Genomic DNA, 26,777 nt, shown 5'->3' with positions numbered 1-26,777 from the left:
CTTTCTTCTCCAAACTTATTTCTTCCCATCATTCTGGTACAGGTTGATCTTTGTCTCATCTGTCCATAGAATACTTTTCCAGAACTGAGCTGGCTTCATGAGGTGTTTTTCAGCAAATTTAACTCTGGCCTGTCTATTTTTGGAATTGATGAATGGTTTGCATCTAGATGTGAACCCTTTGTATTTACTTTCATGGAGTCTTCTCTTTACTGTTGACTTAGAGACAGATACACCTACTTCACTGAGAGTGTTCTGGCCTTCAGTTGATGTTGTGAACGGGTTCTTCTTCACCAAAGAAAGTATGCGGCGATCATCCACCACTGTTGTCATCCGTGGACGCCCAGGCCTTTTTGAGTTCCGAAGCTCACCAGTCACTTCCTTTTTTCTCAGAATGTACCCGACTGTTGATTTTGCTACTCCAAGCATGTCTGCTATCTCTCTGATGGATTTTTTCTTTTTTTTCAGCCTCAGGATGTTCTGCTTCACCTCAATTGAGAGTTCCTTAGACCGCATGTTGTCTGGTCACAGCAACAGCTTCCAAATGCAAAACCACACACCTGTAATCAACCCCAGACCTTTTAACTACTTCATTGACTACAGGTTAACGAGGGAGACGCCTTCAGAGTTAATTGTAGCCCTTAGAGTCCCTTGTCCAATTACTTTTGGTCCCTTGAAAAAGAGGAGGCTATGCATTACAGAGCTATGATTCCTAAACCCTTTCTCCGATTTGGATGTGAAAACTCTCATATTGCAGTTGGGAGTGTGCACTTTCAGCCCATATTATATATATAATTGTATTTCTGAACATGTTTTTGTAAACATCTAAAATAACAAAACTTGTGTCACTGTCCAAATATTTCTGGACCTAACTGTATATAAGCTGTTCATGGCTAATCACAGACCGTTGCTAAGAGACCAGATGAAGAATAGCACTGGCTGTCAGCCAGTTAGCGATTTATCATGTCAGGTGCTTTGGCTAGAAATTCTTCAAACTCACAAACACACGTCTTAGGGATGAGGAGTCTATACATTCATACAAGCTAAAGGCCTGTATTTAATGAGTTCAAATAATCATTTTTAATAAACTCATTATTTTACAACTGGTCTGATGATATCATTATTCCCTTTTTGAGAGTTTAATGCCCTCTTTTCAGATCTGGATAAGTTATAAGGAATATTTCCGCATCGGGTTTTTAACAGGTTGAAATCCTGAAGCACCATTTCACAGAATGTGTGTAAATTGTGTCCTTTACTTTCCGTAGGATAAAAATGAGAGGTCCTTCTAAGGTCAGTGTGTAAGAATTGATCGGTGACTAAATCACCTGAAAGTGCACTATTGGATGTCGCCCTACCCGCCATAATGGTATAGTGTCTCTGCAGAGTCAATTTTCTAATAAATGTCTGTAGATCGGTAAATAAATCAAATTATTTTTTATTAAAAGTGGGACAAAAAGAAAGGCCCTTATTAAGTAAAGAAATTTCAGCAGTAGGTGTATAATCTGAAAGATGAAATATATTATTTGTCTTATTTAAGCATCCAGCAGATGAACTTTTTTCCATTTTTATCTTTGTCTTGGCTCCAGCTCTGGTCCCTCTGTAACGCTTTTTTTTTTTTTTACCGACTTGGGAGTTAGATAATTGGTTATCCCATTGTTCTGACCGGGGGTGGCCTTGGGTAAAAAAAGCACCAATGTTGCAGCATTAGTGCAATTATCAATAGTGATAAGTTTTTTATGATCAGGTAGAGTAGAGGATGAACCAGGGATTGCAGTAAAATCCTCTGTATTATCATGAATGGTGAGATCAAGCAAATCAAATGAAGTATTGCTACATGTATTAGATACTAGAGGGTTAATATTTCTATCAGATGCCAGAGGCTTAAGGGGGCTTTACACGCACCGACATCGCTAGCGCTGTCGCTCGTGAAAGCACCCGCCCCTGTCGTTTGTGCGTCACGGGCAAATTGCTGCCCGTGGCGCACAATATCGCTAGGACCCACACATAGTTACCTTCCTAGCGACGTTGCTGTGGGCGGCGAACAACCTCTTCGTTAAGGTGGAAGTTCGTGCGCCGTCATAGCGACGTCACACAGTGGCCGACCAATAGAAGTGGAGGGGCGGAGAACAGCCGCATTAACGACATGCCCACCTCATTGCCGGAGGACGCAGGTAAGCTGTTGTTTGTCGTTCCCGGGGTGTCACACGTAGCGATGTGTGCTGCCTCAGGAACAACGAACAACTTACGTCCATAACGACCAACGAGATTTTGGAAATGAACGATCAACGATAAGGTGAGTATTTTTGATCGTTAACACTCGCTCGGAGCTGTGACGCGCAACGACGTCGCTAACGACGCCAGATATGCGTCACGAATTCCGTGACCCCGACAACATATCGTTAGATATGTCATTGCGTGTAACGGGGCCTTTAGATACAGAGTCAACTATTCCAATCTCCTTAAAGGAGCTGGAATTAGCTGCCATCAAAGAAACCACAGATCTCTTTCCTCAATTTATCGATTCGCGTCTGAATGATAGCCAAATCCTGTTCTGTATCAGTGTTCAATTTGTCTGTATTGGTATGAAAAACCTTATTTCCATCCGAGGACAGAGTATTTGTCCCCATAAGCGTTGTATTAGTAGTGATAGGAGCAATAGAAGAAGAAATGTGTATTTTATTAACCTCAATAGAAGGAGGAAGATATGAGTGTTTCTCATGGACTGTAGGGGGGTAGTTAGTGGTCCGTACAGGAGGGATCGCTTGGTCAATGTTTTGTGAACTATTGTCTTTAACACTGACTAGTATTGGAGATGACACACTAGGATCCGTAGAATGCTACTGAACTGCTGAAACCTAGTCTTCTTATATCTACTGTTGGTGAAACCCCTTGTGTGGTTAGAACCACTCATGGTGGAGCCTTTTCACACAGGCTTCTCCCCTGTGTGAATTTTGTGATGTCTAACAAGGACTGATTTCTGAATAAAACATTTTCCACACTCTGAACATGAAAATGGCTTGTCCCCGGTGTGAAATTTTTGATGCTCAACAAGTTCTGATTTCCGAATAAAACATTTCCCACACTCTGAACATGAAAATGGCTTCTCCCCTGTGTGAGATCTTTGATGCCAAACAAGTTCTAATTTCTGAATAAAACATTTCCCACACTCTGAACATGAAAATGGCTTCTCCCCTGTGTGAATTTTCTGATGTCTAACAAGTTCTGATTTCCGAATAAAACATTTGCCACACTCTGAACATGAAAATGGCTTCTCCCCTGTGTGAATTTTGTGATGTCTAACAAGGACTGATTTCCGAATAAAACATTTGCCACACTCTGAACATGAAAATGGCTTCTCCCCTGTGTGAATTTTGTGATGTCTAACAAGGTCTGATTTCTGAATAAAACATTTTCCACACTCTGAACATGAAAATGGCTTGTCCCCGATGTGAAATCTTTGATGTCCAACAAGTTCTGATTTCCGAATAAAACATTTCCCACACTCTGAACATGAAAATGGCTTCTCCCGTGTGTGAATTTTCTGATGTGTAACAAGGTTTGATTTCTGACTAAAACATTTTTCACACTCTGAACATGAAAATGGCTTCTCCCCTGTGTGAATTTTCTGATGCCTAACAAAATCTGATTTCTGAATAAAACATTTCCCACACACTGAACATGAAAATGACTTCTCCCCGGAGTGAGATCTTTTATGCCCAACAAGTTTTGATTTCTGCATAAAACATTTTCCATATTCTGAACATGAATATGGCTTCTCCCCAGTGAGAGTTTTTTGATGATTGGAATTTTGGTCTTGTTTGAAAAGATCAGATGACAGAGCTTTCCGAAGAAGGACTGGAGGTAAATTTGGGACAACATCATGTTCTTCATATGTATTATGTGTGATATTGTCATTATCGGTTATAAATTCTGAAGATATTAGAGATCCATCTGAACTCCCAATACAGTCATGTGCTAAAAATAAACAGTATGTTATTATTTTTTAATCATATTATCTTGAAAGTTCATTTATTTTTTTAAACCATAACATCAGAAATTAAATTAGGAAAAAAATGTATTCTTAATCTGTTGGCCAATTTTGACATCTGTTACTTCTTCGTTAATTCAGATCTCCCATTCCTAGCACCAGTTCTCTGGAATGTGCTACAGTAAATAATCTGACTGATTGTCACAATGTGACTGCAGGATAATGAGGGACAGGGGGCTCCTATACTGTCCCTCACGCTAGAGGACCCTAAGCTATTCCTAACCTCTGGAATACCCCTGAAGATGGAGATGCTGGAGTCTCGTGCCTTACTATTCTGCTGATGAGATCTAATCTGTAATCCCCAGAGGAAGGAAGGGGCAGAAATATGATGGAAACAGAATAAGACAGACGGGAAACACAGATTAAGACAGATGAAACACATCGCAAACTCACAGAAACAAACAGTGAAAGACTAAGGAGAAAAGAAACAGCAGGAAAGCAGCAATAAAAAGACAACAAGGGTTAACACCACAACAGCTCACAGTAATAATGCACAACAACCACCCGTAAGTCTGGATCACAACACTTGACCAGATCAGTATAGGTAAGCTATAGCTGGCATTAATGAAATAGTCCAGCCAGCATATACAGGAGGGGGAGCAAATGATACTTTCTACTCTACAGCATGTGATCAAAGACATTAACAAGCAGCCCCGCAGAGAATAACTCTTGTTAGCCTGCCTAAGTCTGTGGTTCGACGCCTGTGTCTCCCTGCGCTGCTCACAGACATCAGAGAAGTTAACATGCAATGTATAAGAAGCTATAATTTCCATAGATCCTGACACCGCCATGACAGTTGGCAACCCTGCAAAAATCTCCTTGCAACAGTGATCCACAACATAGACATTTTCAGAGATTTTTTTTCGAAAATAAAAGTTACAGACAGATACCAGATATTTAACGGGGTTGTCCGGGACAACGATTGTGGCGATGTACACTGGAAAATTACGTCAGGGACTGGAGTGAGATTTTTGGCATAGGAATGTCCCAGTTTGGTATGAATTAGAGAAACCGTGTCATCACACCCTTGTTCTGGCTGAGCTTTGCTCATTTTGGCAAAGCTGATTAAAATTGGCGTGAACACACACACCAGCCTGTCTCCTCTTCACCTTTATACTCCTGCAATTAAGACCTTTGGTCACATGACGTGATGTCGAAAAGGTTTTTAAGCAGTCCTATAATCGGCATATAAACACTGGGGCACCTAGGAGAATGGGAGCCCTGTGAAATTGCCCACTTTGTTCTCCCTTTCCCTTAATGCCAGTCCTGCATGCCAGCCTGTCTTCTTTTCAGTTCTTTAGGGGTACTTTGCACACTGCGACATTGCTATCCGATGCTAGCGATGCCAAGCGCGATAGTACCCGCCCCCGTCGCACATGCGATATCTTGTGATAGCTGCCGTAGAGAACATTATTGCTACGGCAGCTTCACACGAACTTACCTGCCCTGCGACGTCGCTCTGGCCGGCGACCCGCCTCTTTCCTAAGGGGTCGGGTCGTGCGGCGTCACAGCGACGTCACACGGCAGGCGGCCAATACAAGCGGAGGGGCGGAGATGAGCGGGACGTAAACATCCCGCCCACCTCCTTCTTTCCGCATAACCGGTGGAGGCAGGTAAGGAGATGTTCCTCGCTCCTGCGGCTTCACACACAGCGATGTGTGCTGCCGCAGGAACGAGAAACAACATCGTATCTCTTATTGGTGCGACATTATGAAAATGTCCGACGCTACACAGATCACCGATTTAAGACGCTTTTGCGATCGTTTATCGGCGCATCTAGGCTTTACACGTTGCGACGTTGTTACCGGCGCCGGATGTACGTCACTTTCGATTTGACCCCGACGATATCGCAGTAGCGATGTCGCAACGTGCAAAGTACCCCTTAGACTCCTGCAATTAGTAGACCTTTCGTTACATCATGTCACATGAGTTTGAAGTCATCAGACGTCCCAGAATAACACTGATGGGGTTCCTAAGACAGTGGAGTGCCTGAAAAATTGCTCCCAAAGCTGGCCCTGACTGTAACTAGGGCTTATTTTTGGAGTTGGGCTTATTTTTCAAGTATTCTCCACAAATCCCGTAAATTCATACTAGGGCTTATTTTTGGGGTAGGTCTTATTTTCAGGGAAATAGGGTATTCACGAACCCTCTGCAGGTCTTTGAGTTGCCTTCACAACAACATAGAGAAGGGACTAGAAACAAACAGCAGAAGAATCAGAAGCAAAGAAAATACAGCTGAAAAAAAACAGAGCAAAGTCTAAAAATGTAAATACAAAATAAGTGCAGAAAGTACATGAGTAGATATCTCTTACAGGATAGAGCTGGAGGAAACACATCCTGAGGAACATCGGGATCTTCTTGGTTACAGTCCTGTGGGAGAAGAGGATGGGGACATCTCTCTGGTGTTGTCCTCTTACTGGATAGATCTGGAGGAGACACATACAGGGACTGAATTCAATACAGATAATTATAGGCCGTGTGTATTTACTCCTGTCTATTACCTGGTGATGTGAGGGGCTGGGGAACCTCCATCATGATGTCCTTGTACAGATCTTTGTGTCCTTCTAAATACTCCCACTCCTCCATGGAGAAATAGATGGTGACGTCCTGACACCTTATAGGAACCTGACACATACAATGATACCGTCACCCCCGATCCCTTCATAGCGTTACTGTATAATGTCCCAGCATTCCCAGCAGTGTCACCTCTCCAGTCAGCAGCTCAATCATCTTGTAGGTGAGTTCTAGGATCTTCTGGTCATTGATGTCCTCATGTATCGGGGGGTGAGATGGAGGCCCCGTGATTGGACTCAGGGGTCTTCCCCATCCCTCAGATACAGGGGCCTGACAGCGCTCACTAGAGGTCTTCTTCACTACTGTGTAATCCTGGTTATGGAGAGACACAGTAATAAATCTCACTACAGACATTTCCAGAGTCCTCACCTCTCCAGTTCTGTCCATCTGTTATTCCCATAGATAAGAATGATGTAATGTGACGTCATCAGAATCTCTCACCTCTCCAGTAAGCCGGAAGAGGATCTCTAGGGTGAGGTGTAGTATCCTCTCCGCCATCTTGTCCCTGTCCATATCCATCCTTCACGGGGAAATCAGGAGAATTCTCTTATATAGATTAAAACCACTGAGAGGATCTGAAATTATCAGGACCTGAATGGGAAGGAGATGAGCCCATATGTAACATACTGCAGATAATAAGGGAGGTGAGATATCACTTGAGTAGGAAAAAAATATCTACATGAAATGTGCTATATAAGTAGTAAAACTGACTGATAAAAGTAGAACATTATTTTTATAGCAATATAAATACAATGAAAAGTGATGAATTATCCATATTGCACCTAGAATGGTATTAATGAAAATGTCGGCTCATCAAGGAAAAAACAAGTCCTCACTCAACTCCATCGACGCATAAAGAATAATGTTACCGATGTCAGAAAATGGCGACGCAAACTGATTTTTTCTAGAAAAGTGATTTTTATTCACCACTAGAGATGAGTGAACCTGAAGTTCAGTGTCCGGTACAAACTCAGAGTGGATGCTTTACATATGTAAACCACTCTCGCGATTATCGCCGTGCTCGGGTACGCTCGGTGCTCATCCCGGTGCGAGCAGCTTGCAGTGTTTATCGGCTTGCACTGGGGGTAACAACAGCATGATCGGAAGTAGTGTGCACCCCCCCAAAAAAAAAAAAAAAAAATAGAAAATAAACTAACCAACTCTCCTATGGACGTGAACTGTTTATGGCTGCATGTGGGTGGAGATGCAAACTGCCCAATTAATGACTTCAAATGAAGTTTAAGTCAAGTTCAGGTCCTAGTTTCACCAAACACATTTACCAATGTGTAATAAAAACAGACTTCAAGCAACAGTCTCCTTATTAAGCTATGGTGGATAAAGGTTTATCTCCCTGTCAAGCTTCACACGCCTCAGGGCCCATGTAGGGAGGTCAGAACAAGGGCTTTATACTCAAAAAAGCCCCAAAAATCCTACTAGGGCTTATTTTCAGGATTTCATGGAAACAGTGTAGAAAAAACTGATGGTGCCTTCTCCCTCATACACAAAGGTTATGTCATCACTGCTGAGTCATTATATCAGCCCCAGTTATAAAAGAAGTAAGATGAAAATAACAAATATTTAAATACAGAACTAACCCCCTCCCCCCGAATGTGTGAACTATAGGACGATACCACTGTCAATCCAAATCTTATTAGCTCCAATCAGGTAAAGAAAACAGCCATATATACAAAATAATAAGTGTTACAAAATAGCTAAGAAATATTTACATGTGGTCATAAACATACAATAAACATATAATATGACAGTGTCCGGCTTTCAGTCATAGGGATGGCCCCGATGAGGTTTTAGTTATTGCTCAGTATACAGTGATCAGTGGTTGTATACGTGCTCTCGGTACTAACTGACAGCAGGTTCTAATGCTGAGCGGTATATACTGTATTTTTCATTTTTTAATATGCACCGGATTATAAGACGCACCCCAAATTTAGAGAAAAAAAACAAGAAAAAAAACATGGGGTCCGTTTTATAACCCGGTGGTGTTTTACCGGAGGGGTGTGGCAGCGGTGGTCACAGGAGGCAAGGGCAGTGCTGGAGTAGGCGATGCTGCGGGTGGTGCAGAGGAGGACCCAGATACTCACTGCGGGCTGTGGCACTACTCTATCCTGGTACTGTGGGTTCTGCTCTTCCTGGGGCATCGGGCTCTGCTCTTCTCTGCACTGGGGCGTCAAAGAAATGGCGGCGCCTGCGCTAATGACAGCTTGAGCTGAGATCTCCATCTGTGCATGCAGCGACTCTGGGCACCATTAGTTGAAGTACTCCCCGTCCTTGGCTGCCCAGATGCCTGCCATTGCCTGCTACAAGGATGGCGGTCGTACAGATACACGCCGCAAGCCACAAAGATGCCAACCACCGGCCACACAGATGCTATATTCAGATTTTAAGAAACACCCCTAATTTTTCTCCCAAAGTTTTGAGAGGAAAAGTGTGTCTTATAATCCGAAAAATACGGTATATGGTAATAACAGACATTTCCCTTATTTTCTCACCAGTATCGCTCAATATCAGCAATAAAAACTCGATGCTGAAGTTGGTTTCTTATTGGTCCAGTTTCTTATTCAGGGCTGAAGTCGGTTTCTTATTTGTATTTTTTTTTTCCGTTTTAACAACAAATGTAAAACAATCACAATACAGTGTGGAGTCATTAACCCTTTCCGTAACGCCCTTCGATGCCACGTTTTACCATTTTTGTTGGTGCTTTTCAGTGTATTCACATCTTAGCTCCACACTGCAGTGTATTATATTGGTTTTATTTTTGTTGCTAAAAACCTGTAAAACCCCCCCCCCCCAAAAAATATATATATATATCCCACCTATCTAGATTTTGACGGTTGGTGACTGTTCACATTCAGTCATCAGGCCCTGTCCACAGGCTATTTACTTCATGCAGCATTTGCTTGGACCTGTCCCGCCCACAGCCATGACTCAGTCACGAGTACGGGATTGAAATAGACCAGGTGAGTGCTGCTAAGAGCAGTTCTGCTATTTCATATGTGAGGCCGTTTGGCACATTTTATAAAAATATTTTAGCGTAGGACTGCCCCAATAGAGATTTGCCGTGACGTGGCGGGGTAGCTCAAGAAATTGCAATTTTTTGCCAAAAGTCTCAAATTTATAAAAAGTACAGTTGGAATTTTCTAGTGCTGTAGTGCACATTTAGTGCTAGCTTTTTTGTTTTTTCACCATGTCGCATTTGCAGGGCCCCTAAGGTACCTAAACAGCAGAAACCTCCCACAAGTGACCCCATTTTGGAAACTAGACCCCTCAAGGATTTTAATCAGGGGTATAGTAAGCATTTTGAATCCACAGGTAGTTCATAAAAATGTTGCTGAAGCAGCAAATTTCTCACTTTTAGACTATGTGCCCACGATCCGGCGCCACTGTGTCTAGGACGCAGTGCCAGCCCTCCTGCAGAGATATGAATGTTGTCCATGGAAGAACGCAGCTGCCCGTGCCCACAATCCGGGTTCAGTGCGCTGTGGTCCATAGCTATAGTGTCACTGCAGAGAACACTCTTATCTCCACAGCAAACAATTAACATGCTGAGGCTCAGGAAACCACGCCACAAGTCAGTTTATGCTACAGAGAAAAGAAGCACAGTGGGCAGGAGATTTCCAAAAATCCTTCCACTGCACTTGTGCTACACAATGCAGCGTTCTGGACGCAGTCCAAACACTCTGCATCCAAAACGCTGCAAACACTGATCATGGACACATAGCCTAAAAAGCTAGTATGAATGGATGGATGGATGGATAGATAGATAGATAGACAGAGGTAAAACACACATAGATGAGTGTCCCACCCCCCTGCATATTCTAAGCTGGCACCGTTTAGTTAGTGACTTTCATGTGGCACTAAAGGGTGTTTAGTAGAGATGAGCAAGCCTCTGAAGACTCGAGTTCAGTTGGTTCGTCGAACGGAGGCTCCGTTCGAGTTCGGTTTGGCGAACCGTTCAACGAACCTCTTGAGCCCCATTGAAACCAATGGCAGACAAACACATAAAAACACATTATACATGTACACATACAGTTAATAAACATTGCCATAACACTTACAGGTCCCCGCGACGCGTCCTGCACTCTGTCTCCCGCCGCTTTTCCTTCCGATAATCGCTGCGTTCTCCCGGTAACCAGCACTGATGATAGGACCTATCATGACGTCAAAATAGCATGTGACCAGTCGCGTGTCTATTATCTCATTGGCTACAGACTGGTCACATGGCTATGACATCATGCTAGGTCCTGTCAGTGCATTTCTCCGGTACGCGGTGCTCGTTTGAGCATGTCCATGTACCGGCAAAATGCTCTGGCACATGGTCGACTCCCCGTTCCTGCATGTGGGCGCTCTTTACAAAGTCAGCCACATGCAGGAACTAGTTGTCACAGCCGGTAAATAGCGGCATCGGGAATCACGTGATTGGAGCACCGTTGATATGGTAACCTGTCTGTCAGCAGTGACGTAACCGCTTACAGCCAGCAGCCTCTGCTCACTCACGAAGTGACTAGACTGCACAAGGAGCAGCAGCGTCTTCCTCCCATGCAGTGCTGCTGATGGAGCAGAGCTGCATGGGTTGAAGCAGAAAGAAGACAGAAGACCATGGATCGTGGAGGGCTGACAGGGAGTAATAAAGATGGAGTCTCTAAGTGTGTCTGTGTATTTATTTCTATTAAAGTACTTTTTCTCTGTGTGGTGTCTTTTTTTTTTTTTAACCCTTTATTGGAGATTCTTAATGGCCGGGTCAAACTTGCCTGACATTAAGAATCTCTGGCTTAATACTAGCTAGTAAAACAAAGCTAGTATTAACTTATTACCCAGCAAGCCACCCGTCACCAGGGCAGCTGGAAGAGTTGGATACAGCGCCAGACGATGGCGCTTCTATGAAAGCGCCATTTTCTGGGGCGGCTGCAGACTTCAATTCGCAGCAGAGGGGCCCAGAAAGCTCAGGCTAACCTGTGCTGTGGATTCCAATCCCCAGCTGCCTAGCTGTACCTGGCTGGACAAAAAATGGGACGAAGCCCACATCGTTTTTTTTTTAATTATTTCATGAAATTCATGAAATAATTAAAAAAGGGCTTCCCTATATTTTTAGTTCCCAGCCGGGTACAAATAGGCAGCTGGGGGTTGGGGGCAGTACCTGCCTGCTGTACCTGGCTACCATACAAAAATATGGTGAAGCTCACGTCATTTTTTTTGTAGTTTTTTGACAAAAAAAATAAAAAATGCTTCCCTGGATTTTCCATTGCCAGTGAAGGTAACACCAAGCAGTGGGGGTTAGCAGCTAGTAGCTGCTTGGATTACTCTTAGCTAGCAATACAAAAAATGCAGAGGGAGCCCATATATTTTTTTTTTAATTATTTATTTAAACAACTAAAAAAAAAAAAGAGCATCGCCGGTATTTTGATTGCCTGACATCACAGTGCTGTAAAAATAAATCTTTAAAAAAAATACCGTAGCGCTCCACGGTATTTCTGATTCTCAGCGCAGATAAAGCAGACAGATACGGGTTGCCACCCTCATCTGCCTGGCGTTACCTTGGCTGGCAATCAAAATACAGGGAAGCCCATTAATTTTTTTTATTTAAAAAAATAGTTAAAAAAAAAAAATGACGTGGGGTCCCCCCATTTTTGATAGCCAGCTAGGGTAAAGCAGACTGCTGTAGCCTGAAAAACACAGCTGGCAGCTTTACCGTGGTTGGGGATCCAATGTGGAGGTCACCCCAGGCTCTTTTTTTATAATTATTTTATAAATAATATTACAAAAAAAATGTAGGGTCCCCCCATATTGGATCACCAGCTAAGGTAAAGCGGACAGCTGTGGTCTGGTATTCTCAGGGTGGGAAGGTCCATAGTTATTGGTCCTTGACAGCCTAAAAATAGCAGGCCGCAGGCACCCCAGAATTGGCGCATCCACTAGATGCGCCAATCCTGCGCTTCACCCCAGCTCATCCCGTGCCCTGGTGCAGTGGCAAACGGGGTAATAAATGGGGTTGATACCAGCTGTAAGGTCACCTGACATCAAGCCCAGCAGTTTGTGATGCCATGGCATCTATCAGATACTCGACATCACAAACTGTCAGTACTAACAAAAAAAATAGACAAATAAAAATGTATTTGAAAAAACACTCCCCAAAACACTCCCTCTTTCACCAATTTATTGTAAGGAAAAAAAATAAGGGGGTCCCACGACGACTCTGGACCGTCTAGAATATGGGGGGACACGCTCAGGGAACGTATCCCCCATTTTCTAGGAGTGCAGACCCTCCATGTGAGGAGTGTGGTTGCAATGAATCTGCACCCACTCTCCCCGGGTCCACAGCAGCAGAGTCCATGTCGTAACTGTTGCTACCAAAGCTGCAATGCCCTGCTCATGAGGTAAGAGCATGCCTAATAAGGAGAACTATTCTACATTTCTAAATATTGGTATTTGCTGATATTATTGCTATTCCACCTACTATATATTGGGGATAGGATCTTGGAGATGGAATACCCCTTTAAGTCCAGTTATTCAGCTGAATGAATACTAAACAACAGAGCTCGCTATTTAGATATGTTTTCTTGTGGCGTATAATGGACTCTCATGTTTGGTAGTCGTTCAGCAGGGCAACTATAAAATCAAATACCTCCATTTGGAAATGTAGTATAGCTCTCCTGATCAACTATGCTCCTTACCTCATGAGCAGGGCATTGCAGTTGCTTACATATGCATGGTTCCCGCACTCACTGTGTCTGAACACAGGAAGCTGAGCTGCGGCGTCTATTGTGAAGGAGGGGGCCGTGGGGGATCAACGCTGCACAGGTACCGTGGGACACCGGGGAACACCGGTGGTGTTATAGGGGGTGACCTAGCAAGGCCTGGGGAGGAGTTTGCCATGACACATGCGACAGAAATCAGAGGAGTAGGGTGAATGTGGCCGGTGCGCTGCTGTGCGCGCGGCCATCTTTGATTTCCGGGAGGGGGTCAGGGGGGGCACTTTGGCGACACCGGGGGACCGGAGGGGACCGTGGAGGAGATTTATCTCTCATCTGACATGTTTGTTCATGCCAGATGGGAGATAAATAATTTTTTACAGGCGCTGTCATTTACGTGATCATCGGTGTACGGGAAAAACCGGCCTGAATCATGATCTCCAGGGTCTCAGCTACCCCCTGAAACCCCTGAGATTTTCTGATGCTGGGGGGCGTTATTCACTTTTTTCTGCCTGCTGTTTATAAACGGCAGATCAGAATAAGGCTACATTCACACGACCGATCCGTTTTTGTGGTCCGCAAAAAACGGTCCGTTTTTTTCACAGATGCATCCGTGTGGCATCCGTTTTAGTTCCGTATATGGTCCGTATGTCATCCGTTTGTCATCCGTGTGCCTTCTGTTTTTTTGCGTACTGCAAAAAAACTGAAGGAGGGAAAATAATAAATTTACCTAGGATCCATAGCTTCAACTTACATGAGGCGGTCACATGTTCACTCCAGTGCCATTTTCTACTGCTTTTCACAGCGTAGAGCGCTCTGGTGATTTTCCTGTGCTTGTACACACACTTCATATCAGTCTTTTATGTCATTATAATGGCAGAAAGACACATAATGTCCCACTCTCCTGCATTTTGTAATTTTGCACCCTTTGGTGCCTTTTATGTGGCACTAAGGGGAGCTTAGCCTTGTATTTAGCCAAAAAAAAAAAGCTAAAAAAAAAAAAATGACGTGCGGTTCCCTCTATTTTTGATAGCCAGCTAGGGTAAAGCAGACGGCTGCAGCCTGCAGACCACAACTGGCAGCTTTACCTTGGCTGGTAATCCAAAACTGAGGGCACCCCACGCTGTTATTTTAAATTAAATAAATTTAAAAAAAAACAACACGTGGGGATCCCCCCAAAATTGGATCACCAGCTAAGGTAAAGCGGACAGCTGGGGTCTGATATTCTCAGACTAGGGAGGTCCATTGTTATTGGACTCTCCCCAGCCTAAAAATAGCAGGCCGCAGCCACCCCAGAAGTGGCGCATCCATTAGATGCACCAATCCTTGTGCTTCGCTCCAGCTTATCCCGTTGCCCTGGTGCGGTGGCAAACGGGGTAATATATGGGGTTAATACCAGATGTGTAATGTCACCTGACATCAAGCCCTGGGGTTCGTGATGTCAGGCGTCTATCAGATACCCTACATCACCAACCCGGTCAGTAATAAAAAAAAAAAAAATAGACGACAAACACATTTTTTTTTTTAAAAAACACTCCCCAAAACATTCCCTCTTTCACCAATTTATTAGAAAGAAAAACAAATCTAGGCTGGTGTAATCCAAGGGGTTCCGATGACGATCCATACCATAGTCAATGTCCCAGTCAATGAAGAACAGAATGTTCCATATTGGCTGGGAGAGCAATACAGTGACCTGAGCTAACATCAGTAGGTCAGCCCAGGTCACTGCAGGGCATGACAAGTGCTGCTGTCAGGAGGATAGCGATGTACATTACCTGCGGTGATCGCTGCACTCCTGATAGCAGAGCTGTCACTGAGTTCAATGACCGCCGCCTTCACAACCAAGTATCGCGGGTGCCTGTGACGTCACTGCTAGTGCTAGTGACAGTCTCGGGTCAGCAGCGAGAGGAGATGTGACAAGCGGCGGCCATGGAGGACAGTGACAGCGCTGACGTCGGGAGGGCAGGACTTCATTACCGCAGGTAAGGAACTTCACTAACCTCCTGACGGCAGCGTTTGTCATGCCCGCGGCTGCTGTCACTGCAGTGTGGGCAGCTGTGGACACCGTACAGTGCGGGCATATGCTGACACTGCAGTGACAGCAGCCGCGGACACCGTACAGTGCGGGCATATGCTGACACTGCAGTGACAGCAGCCGCGGACACTGTACAGTGCGGGCATATGATGACACTGCAGTGACAGCAGCCGCGGACACCGTACAGTGCGGGCATATGCTGACACTGCAGTGACAGCAGCTATGGGCAGCCGCGGGGCTGGAGCCGGATACAGACTGCAGCGGCAGCCGACGGAAGTCACGCGGAAGTGATTCTGTGTGGCTTTCGGGGATTTTTGCACACGTAGCCAGGGTAAACATCGGGTTACTAAGCAAAGCGCTTTGCTTGGATACCCGATATTTACCTTGGTTACCAGCTTACCGCAGGCTGCCAGCGATGGCTCCCTGCACACTGTAGCTGTAAAAAGCCACGCTTTTGGTGATCGAACCGTTCTCGAACGTAACTCGAACTGTCGAGCTTTTAGCAAAAAGCTCAAGTTCGAGCTCGAGCTCGAACACCCCCAAAATCACTCGAACATGAAATTGTTTAGCCTTATAGTTAGCCAAAAAATAAATAACTTAAAAAAACGACGTGGGGTTCCCCCCCATTTTTGATAGCCAGCTAGAGTAAAGCAGACAGCTGCAGCCTGCAGACCCCACTTATCAGCTTCACTTTGGCTGGTGATGCAATTTGGAGTTTACCCCACACTGTTTTTTTTAAATTATTTCTAAATAAATATTTAGAAAAAAAAACAGTAATTCCATATTGGTAAATAAGTCAAATATATGCTGGAATTAACATGTGCAAAAGATTATATTTTTATTGTATCAAAATCATGTGTGTACAGGGTTAAAAACACTTAAAATCATTCCATGACAATGGATTATACACAACTGAATCTTCTCACAAAAATCAATATAACATCAAGGATAATTCCGCAGTATACAATAAATGATGTATTGATACAGACCCAGCCTATACAGATAGAGACGAGACAACAGATGTAATACTTGTCTCCTGTATCTAAATCAATAGCACCCAATAAACCAAACATTCATCTATGCATGTAATTACAATGAACAAAATTAAAGGCACATATTGAAGCAGTGACAAAGCTGGGTTCCTGAAGAAAAAAATGCCAACAATATAGGCAATCCCAGATGGAATTAACAATACTGCAGCATCTCATTATAATAAACATGGCAACAAAAAAAGTTCCCAACACACAAATGCTGATTTTATATATATATATATATATATATATATATATATATATATATATATATATATATATATATATATATATATATATATATATATATATATACACACTGTGTGCATAATTATTAGGCAAGTTGTATTTCAGAGGATTTGTTTATTATTGACCAACAACTATGTTCTCAATCAACCCAAAAGACTCATGAATGTCAAAGCTTAATATTTTTGGCAGTTGGAGTGGGGTCTTTATAGACTTGGCTATCTTAGGAGGATATCTGTTCGTGCAGATAACTAATATTGTGCAGAATTATTAGGCAACTTAATAAAAGACAAATATATTCCCATCTCACTTGTTTATTTTCACCAGGTAAACCAATATAACTGCACAAAATTTAGAAATAAACATTTCTGACATGCAAAAACAAAACCCCAAAAAATTAGTGACCAATATAGCCACCTTTCTTTATGATGACACTCAACAGCCGACCATCCATAGATTCTGTCATTGCTTGATCTGTTTACGATCAATATTGCGTGCAGCAGCCACCACAGCCTCCAGACACTGTTCCGAGAGGTGTACTGTTTTCCCTCCATGTAGATCTCACATTTTATGAGGGACCACAGGTTCTCTATAGGGTTCAGATCAGGTGAACAAGGGGGCCATGTCATTATTTTTTTATCTTTTAGACCTTTACTGGCCAGCCACGCTGTGGAATAGTTGGATGCATGTGATGGAGCATTGTCCTGCATGAAAATCATGTTTTTCTTGAACGATACCGACTTCTTCCTGTACCTCTGCTTGAAGAAGTTGTCTTCCAGAAACTGGCAGTAGGTCTGGGAGTTGAGCTTCACTCCATCCTCAACCTGAAAAGGTCCCACAAGTTCTGATGATACCAGCCCATACCAGTACCCCACCTCCACCGTGCTGGCGTCTGAGTCGGAGTGGAGCTCTCTGCCCTTTACTGATCCAGCCTCTGGCCCATCCATCTGGCCCATCAAGAGTCACTCTCATTTCATCAGTCCATAAAACCTTTGAATAATCAGTCTTAAGATATTTCTTGGCCCAGTCTTGACGTTTTATCTTATGTTTCTTGTTCAAAGGTGGTGGTTTTTCAGCCTTCCTTACCTTGGCCATGTCCCTGAGTATGGCACACCTTGTGCTTTTTGATACTCCAGTCACGTTGTAGCTCTGAAATATGGCCAAACTGGTGGCAAATGGCATCTTGGCAGCGTCACGCTTGATTTTCCTCAATTCGTGGGCAATTATTTTGCGCCTTTTTTGCCCAACACGCTTCTTGGACCCTGTTGGCTATTTGACATGAAACGCTTGATTGTTCGTTGATCACGCTTCAAAAGTTTGGCAATTTCAAGACTGCTGCATCCCTCTGCAGGACATCTCACAATTTTGGACTTTTCAGAGCCCGTCAAGTCTCTCTTCTGACCCATTTTGCCAAAGGAAAGGAAGTTGCCTAAGGCTGTGTGCACACGTTGCGCTTTTTACCGCGGAAACGCTGCGTTTAGAACCGCAGCATTTCAGTGGCAAATTGCATGCGTTCAGCTTTCCCAGCAAAGTGTATGAGAAAGCCGAAAAATCAGTGCACACGCTGCGTTTCTAAACGCAGCGTTTTGGATGCCAAAAATCGGTGCGGAAAGAAAAGCAGCATGTCACTTCTTTTGTGCGTTGTGGCTGCGTTCTCTCCCCCATTGAATCAATGATGTGGGTCAGAACGCAGCTACACCGCAGTGAGCTGCTTTTTTGCTGCGGTCCGCGGGCTTTGTCGGCATCCCAGAACGCAGGAATTTACCTAGAAGTGAGGTCGAGGTTTCCTGTTGACCTCACTTCCTGGCAAAGTCCTGGAAAGCCCCCGGTGTCGCCAAAGTGCCCGCCCCGACCCCCCTCCCGAAAATCCAACATGGCCGCTCGCACAGTAGCGCACCGGCCGCAACCTACTCCTATGATTTCTGTCGCATGTGCCTTGAAACATGCGACAGAAAAATGCCCCCCAGGCCCTGCCAGGTCACCCCCTATTTCCCCCGGTATTCCCCCTTACCTGTCCGGTCGCAGCGCTGATCGCCCGCGGCCCCCTGCTCCTTCACAGCACACGCCGGTCAGTGCGGTCACATGAGCAGAGCAGCTGACAGCCAGCACTGTGTTCAGAGAGCTGTGCTGGCTGCTCGCACTCTGCAGCTGTGACCCGGGGAGAGTGGATGCAGATTTTTGGCACCCACTCTCCTCAAATGGAGGGTCTGCCCTCCTAGAAAATGGGGGATACGTTCCCTGAACGTGCCCCCATATTCTAGAAGGTCCAGAGCCGACGTGGGACGTCCAAATGGATTTCTGCGGACCCATTTTTTTCAAATTTTTTGATTAAATTGGTGAACGAGGGAATGATTTGGGGAGTGTTTTTTCTAATAAAAAATTTTTTGTAATTTTTTTTTGCTTTCGTTTACTGTCAATTAGTTATGTCTGGTATCTGATAGATGCCATGACATCACTAATTGCTGGGCTTGATGTCAGGTGACATTACACATCTGGTATCAACCCCATTTATTACCCCGTTTGCCAACGCACCAGGGCGCGGGATGAGTTGGGGCGAAGCGCCAGGATTGGCGCATCTAATGGATGCGCCACTTCTGGGGCGGCTGCGGCCTGTTATTTTTAGGTTTGGAAGAGTCCAATAACCATGGCTCTTCCCACCCTGAAAATACCAGACCCCAGCTGTCAGCTTCACCTTGGCTGGTGATCTAATTTGGGGGGACCCCACGTTATTTTTTTTTTTAATTCTTTATTTATAAATAAAAAAAAAAGCCTGCGGAGCCCTCCAAATTGATCACCAAACAAGATGAACCTGCCAGCTGTGGTTTGCAGGCTACAGCTGTCTGCTTTACCCTGACTGGCTATCAAAAATTGGGGGGACCCCACGCCATTTTTTTCATAGTTTTTTTTTTTTGATAAATACTAAGCTAGGCACCCTTTAGTGCCACATGAAAGGTACTAAAGGTGCCAGCTTAGAATATGCAGGCGGGGGTGGGACGTTGTATATATTTGACATCCATTCATCCATTGACGCTTTTTTTGGCTGTGTGCCCACAATCAGGGTTTGCAGCGTTATGGGCGCTGAGTGTTTTCCCTGCGTCCATAACGCTGCGTTGTGCAGTAGGAGCACAGTGGAAGGATTTTTGGAGATCCCATGCCCACTGTGCTTCTTTTCTCCGCAGCATAAACTGACCGGTGGCGTGGCTTCCCGAGCCTCAGCATGTCAATTTATGCTGTGGAGACGAGGGTGCTCTCTGCAGGTAGAATAGAGCTAAAGTCCACAGCAGCCTGAACCCAAATCGTGGGCATGGGCAGCTGCGTTCTCCCGTGGACAACACTCACATCTCTGCAGGAAGGCTGACACTGTGTACTAGACGCCGTGTCGCTGGATCACGGCCACATAGCCTAAAAGTGAGAATATTGTTGCTACAGCAACATTTTGGGTGAAGTAGCTGTGGATTCAAAATGCTTAATATACTCCTGAATAAAATCCTTGAGGGGTGCAGATTCCAAAATGGGGTCACTTGTCAGGGTTTTCTGACATATAGGTACCCAAGGGGCCCTGCTAATGTGACATGGTGCGCGAAGTTTATTTCAACTTTTCCAAAATTCAAATGGTGCTCCTTCCATTCCAAGCCCTCCCATTTATCCCAACAGAATGTGGAGAAGGAGGAAATGACATCACAGGTTTTTTTTTCCTAAGTTCTGTGTTCAACCAACTTTATTAACACTGACAAGTCTTAAAAAACGCACCTAAAAAAAGCATGAAAAACGCATGCGTTTTCGATGCGTTTTTCTCAAAAAGCATTGTTTACAATTCTCCCCTCCAGAGGGTGTGTTTTTTTCCGCGCTGAAAAAAAAGCAACGTGTCCACATAGCCTAATAATTAAACACATCTTATATAGGGTGTTGATGTCATTACACCGCACCCCTCTTCATTACAGAGATGCAATCACCTGATTTACTTAATTGGTATTTGGCTCTCAGCCTATACAGCTTGGAGTAGGACGACATGTATAAAAATTATCATGTGATCAAAATACTCATTTGCCTAATAATTCTGCACACAGTGTATATTTGACTTATTTACCAATATGGAATTATTGGTGCCATTTGGATACCACCCAGTTTTGTTGTAGTCTCATTATCAGATACCTGACATCACTAGCCCAGTTAGTAATAAAAAAAATGAAGATGACAAGAAAATATTTGAAAAAGCACTCCTCAATACATTTCCTCTTTCACCAATTTATTGAAAAGAAAAAAATCAGGTCCGCTGCAATCCATTTTGGAGGACCCACGACTATTCTGTACTTTCCAGAATATGGGGGTACGCTCAGGAAATGTATCCACTATTTTCTGAAAGAGCAGGCACTCCATGTGAGCAGTGTGGCTGTAGTGACCTGAGAATACTGCACTCACACTACCCCAAGCCAACAGAGTGACCTCCTAGTATCCTCATTTCAGAATATGGGGGGCACACTCAGTGAATGTATCCTCCATTTTCTGGGGGTGCAGGCACTCCATGTGAGCAGTGTGGCTGCAGTGACCTGAGAATACTGCACTCACACTCCCACGGTCCACAGCACGGCAGTGTGAGCTGCAGTAAACTCAGTGTCACTGTGTGCAGAGCTGGCTGAGAGCTGCTCTGCGCGTGCGGCTGACATTTCTTCTGATGACAAGGAGAAGCAGGAGTGGCGGGAGATCGACATGCAAGAGAGGTACCGAGGGGCCCAGGGATGACTTTTTTTTGCCTCATCTGATATGTCAGGGGTCCGGGAACATGACAGATGAGGCAGAAATCAGTGGAGGAGGATGCGTGCAGCCGGCGCGCAACACATGTGGTGGACATGTTAGGTGATCATGAGGGCAAGGGGGAGGTGGACCGAGGGTGGGGGGCACGTTGCCACACTGGGGCAGCGAGGGAGGACATTTATCTCTCATGTGACATGTGATCAGGGGGAGATAAATCATTATTTACCGACCCTTCCTTTTCCTGCAATGTGATCACGATTCTCCTTTGTATACCGGTGACCACGTGACCGGGGAGCGGAAAAACAGCCCGAATCGTGATCTCCAGGGTCTCCGCTACCCCTGCTAGCTGACACCCCGGAGATTATCCGACACTGGGGGGCGGTATACACTGTTACCTTACCGCCATTTTAATACGGCGATATATAAGAAGTGCCCTTCACTACTAATGTTTTACTCTGTACGGCGGTCGTAAAGGGGTTAAACTGCATGTACAAAACAATATGAAAATGATCCCACAAAAACAGAGACCCTGCACCTACCTCCACCTGCAGAGCCGCACACTAGATATATAATACCCTGCACCTACCTCCACCTGCAGAGCCGCACACTAGATATATAATACCCTGCACCTACCTCCACCTGCAGAGCCGCACACTAGATATATAATACCCTGCACCTACCTCCACCTGCAGAGCCGCACACTAGATATATAATACCCTGCACCTACCTCCACCTGCAGAGCCGCACACTAGATATATAATACCCTGCACCTACCTCCACCTGCAGAGCCGCACACTAGATATATAATACCCTGCACCTACCTCCACCTGCAGAGCCGCACACTAGATATATAATACCCTGCACCTACCTCCACCTGCAGAGCCGCACACTAGATATATAATACCCTGCACCTACCTCCACCTGCAGAGCCGCACACTAAATATATAATACCCTGCACCTACCTCCACCTGCAGAGCCGCACACTAGATATATAATACCCTGCACCTACCTCCACCTGCAGAGCCGCACACTAGATATATAATACCCTGCACCTACCTCCACCTGCAGAGCCGCACACTAGATATATAATACCCTGCACCTACCTCCACCTGCAGAGCCGCACACTAGATATATAATACCCTGCACCTGCCTCCACCTGCAGAGCCGCACACTAGATATATAATACCCTGCACCTGCCTCCACCTGCAGAGCCGCACACTAGATATATAATACCCTGCACCTGCCTCCACCTGCAGAGCCGCACACTAGATATATAATACCCTGCACCTGCCTCCACCTGCAGAGCCGCACACTAGATATATAATACCCTGCACCTGCCTCCACCTGCAGAGCCGCACACTAGATATATAATACCCTGCACCTGCCTCCACCTGCAGAGCCGCACACTAGATATATAATACCCTGCACCTACCTCCACCTGCAGAGCCGCACACTAGATATATAATACCCTGCACCTACCTCCACCTGCAGAGCCGCACACTAGATATATAATACCCTGCACCTACCTCCACCTGCAGAGCCGCACACTAGATATATAATACCCTGCACCTACCTCCACCTGCAGAGCCGCACACTAGATATATAATACCCTGCACCTACCTCCACCTGCAGAGCCGCACACTAAATATATAATACCCTGCACCTACCTCCACCTGCAGAGCCGCACACTAGATATATAATACCCTGCACCTACCTCCACCTGCAGAGCCGCACACTAGATATATAATACCCTGCACCTACCTCCACCTGCAGAGCCGCACACTAGATATATAATACCCTGCACCTACCTCCACCTGCAGAGCCGCACACTAGATATATAATACCCTGCACCTGCCTCCACCTGCAGAGCCGCACACTAGATATATAATACCCTGCACCTGCCTCCACCTGCAGAGCCGCACACTAGATATATAATACCCTGCACCTGCCTCCACCTGCAGAGCCGCACACTAGATATATAATACCCTGCACCTGCCTCCACCTGCAGAGCCGCACACTAGATATATAATACCCTGCACCTGCCTCCACCTGCAGAGCCGCACACTAGATATATAATACCCTGCACCTGCCTCCACCTGCAGAGCCGCACACTAGATATATAATACCCTGCACCTGCCTCCACCTGCAGAGCCGCACACTAGATATATAATACCCTGCACCTGCCTCCACCTGCAGAGCCGCACACTAGATATATAATACCCTGCACCTGCCTCCACCTGCAGAGCCGCACACTAGATATATAATACCCTGCACCTGCCTCCACCTGCAGAGCCGCACACTAGATATATAATACCCTGCACCTGCCTCCACCTGCAGAGCCGCACACTAGATATATAATACCCTGCACCTGCCTCCACCTGCAGAGCCGCACACTAGATATATAATACCCTGCACCTGCCTCCACCTGCAGAGCCGCACACTAGATATATAATACCCTGCACCTGCCTCCACCTGCAGAGCCGCACACTAGATATATAATACCCTGCACCTGCCTCCACCTGCAGAGCCGCACACTAGATATATAATACCCTGCACCTGCCTCCACCTGCAGAGCCGCACACTAGATATATAATACCCTGCACCTGCCTCCACCTGCAGAGCCGCACACTAGATATATAATACCCTGCACCTGCCTCCACCTGCAGAGCCGCACACTAGATATATAATACCCTGCACCTGCCTCCACCTGCAGAGCCGCACACTAGATATATAATACCCTGCACCTACCTCCACCTGCAGAGCCGCACACTAGATATATAATACCCTGCACCTACCTCCACCTGCAGAGCCGCACACTAGATATATAATACCCTGCACCTACCTCCACCTGCAGAGCCGCACACTAGATATATAATACCCTGCACCTACCTCCACCTGCAGAGCCGCACACTAGATATATAATACCCTGCACCTACCTCCACCTGCAGAGCCGCACACTAGATATATAATACCCTGCACCTACCTCCACCTGCAGAGCCGCACACTAGATATATAATACCCTGCACCTACCTCCACCTGAAGAGCCGCACACTAGATATATAATACCCTGCACCTACCTCCTCCTGCAGAGCCGCACACTAGATATATAATACCCTGCACCTACCTCCACCTGCAGAGCCGCACACTAGATATATAATACCCTGCACCTACCTCCACCTGCAGAGCCGCACACTAGATATATAATACCCTGCACCTACCTCCACCTGCAGAGCCGCACACTAGATATATAATACCCTGCACCTACCTCCACCTGCAGAGCCGCACACTAGATATATAATACCCTGCACCTACCTCCACCTGCAGAGCCGCACACTAGATATAATACCCTGCACCTACCTCCACCTGCAGAGCCGCACACTAGATATATAATACCCTGCACCTACCTCCACCTGCAGAGCCGCACACTAGATATATAATACCCTGCACCTACCTCCACCTGCAGAGCCGCACACTAGATATATAATACCCTGCACCTACCTCCACCTGCAGAGCCGCACACTAGATATATAATACCCTGCACCTACCTCCACCTGCAGAGCCGCACACTAGATATATAATACCCTGCACCTACCTCCACCTGCAGAGCCGCACACTAGATATATAATAACCTGCACCTACCTCCTCCTGCAGAGCCGCACACTAGATATATAATACCCTGCACCTACCTCCACCTGCAGAGCCGCACACTAGATATATAATACCCTGCACCTACCTCCACCTGCAGAGCCGCACACTAGATATATAATACCCTGCACCTACCTCCACCTGCAGAGCCGCACACTAGATATATAATACCCTGCACCTACCTCCTCCTGCAGAGCCGCACACTAGATATATAATACCCTGCACCTACCTCCACCTGCAGAGCCGCACACTAGATATATAATACCCTGCACCTACCTCCACCTGCAGAGCCGCACACTAGATATATAATAACCTGCACCTACCTCCACCTGCAGAGCCGCACACTAGATATATAATACCCTGCACCTATCTCCACCTGCAGAGCCGCACACTAGATATATAATACCCTGCACCTACCTCCACCTGCAGAGCCGCACACTAGATATATAATACCCTGCACCTACCTCCACCTGCAGAGCCGCACACTAGATATATAATACCCTGCACCTACCTCCACCTGCAGAGCCGCACACTAGATATATAATACCCTGCACCTACCTCCACCTGCAGAGCCGCACACTAGATATATAATACCCTGCACCTACCTCCACCTGCAGAGCCGCACACTAGATATATAATACCCTGCACCTACCTCCTCCTGCAGAGCCGCACACTAGATATATAATACCCTGCACCTACCTCCACCTGCAGAGCCGCACACTAGATATATAATACCCTGCACCTACCTCCACCTGCAGAGCCGCACACTAGATATATAATACCCTGCACCTACCTCCACCTGCAGAGCCGCACACTAGATATATAATACCCTGCACCTACCTCCTCCTGCAGAGCCGCACACTAGATATATAATACCCTGCATCTACCTCCACCTGCAGAGCCGCACACTAGATATATAATACCCTGCACCTACCTCCACCTGCAGAGCCGCACACTAGATATATAATACCCTGCACCTACCTCCTCCTGCAGAGCCGCACACTAGATATATAATACCCTGCACCTACCTCCACCTGCAGAGCCGCACACTAGATATATAATACCCTGCATCTACCTCCACCTGCAGAGCCGCACACTAGATATATAATACCCTGCACCTACCTCCACCTGCAGAGCCGCACACTAGATATATAATACCCTGCACCTACCTCCACCTGCAGAGCCGCACACTAGATATATAATACCCTGCACCTACCTCCTCCTGCAGAGCCGCACACTAGATATATAATACCCTGCACCTACCTCCACCTGCAGAGCCGCACACTAGATATATAATACCCTGCACCTACCTCCACCTGCAGAGCCGCACACTAGATATATAATACCCTGCACCTACCTCCACCTGCAGAGCCGCACACTAGATATATAATACCCTGCACCTACCTCCTCCTGCAGAGCCGCACACTAGATATATAATACCCTGCACCTACCTCCACCTGCAGAGCCGCACACAGATATATAATAACCTGCACCTACCTCCACCTGCAGAGCCGCACACTAGATATATAATACCCTGCACCTACCTCCACCTGCAGAGCCGCACACTAGATATATAATACCCTGCACCTACCTCCTCCTGCAGAGCCGCACACTAGATATATAATACCCTGCACCTACCTCCACCTGCAGAGCCGCACACTAGATATATAATACCCTGCACCTACCTCCACCTGCAGAGCCGCACACTAGATATATGGCTGCTCTGTGCTTACAGGACCTGTGAT

The 26,777-nt window shown here is 45.7% G+C and overlaps 2 protein-coding genes across 4 annotated transcripts in view; both read right to left on the bottom strand.

Annotated features, from left to right (window-relative positions):
- Window positions 1-525: 525 nt before the first annotated feature.
- The window catches only part of LOC142258911 (uncharacterized), a 56,144-nt gene continuing 29,892 nt past the window's right edge, over window positions 526-26,777 (bottom strand). The window contains exon 5 of the mRNA XM_075331471.1: window positions 526-3,772. Coding sequence (XP_075187586.1) covers window positions 2,921-3,772 — 852 coding nt within the window. The 3' untranslated portion in view covers window positions 526-2,920. The remainder of the gene's footprint in view (window positions 3,773-26,777) is intronic.
- Window positions 3,995-26,777, bottom strand: LOC142258908 (gastrula zinc finger protein XlCGF66.1-like). Of its 3 annotated transcripts, XM_075331468.1 has the most exons (6): window positions 26,718-26,777; window positions 7,061-7,210; window positions 6,752-6,931; window positions 6,547-6,670; window positions 6,358-6,471; window positions 3,995-5,164 (listed from the first exon to the last, which is right to left on the bottom strand). In XM_075331468.1, coding segments are annotated over exons 2-6 (498 nt in total). In that variant the 5' UTR covers window positions 7,139-7,210; window positions 26,718-26,777; the 3' UTR covers window positions 3,995-5,162. The 3 variants fall into 3 exon arrangements, with proteins under 3 accessions (XP_075187583.1, XP_075187584.1, XP_075187582.1); XM_075331469.1 differs by having other exon boundaries at window positions 3,995-6,493; XM_075331467.1 differs by having other exon boundaries at window positions 3,995-6,471.

Source organism: Anomaloglossus baeobatrachus, assembly GCF_048569485.1.
Source record: "Anomaloglossus baeobatrachus isolate aAnoBae1 chromosome 5 unlocalized genomic scaffold, aAnoBae1.hap1 SUPER_5_unloc_17, whole genome shotgun sequence".
Lineage (NCBI taxonomy): Eukaryota > Metazoa > Chordata > Amphibia > Anura > Aromobatidae > Anomaloglossus > Anomaloglossus baeobatrachus.
Note: the sequence above shows the minus strand (reverse complement) of the source record. Positions and strands in the feature narration are given on the sequence as shown.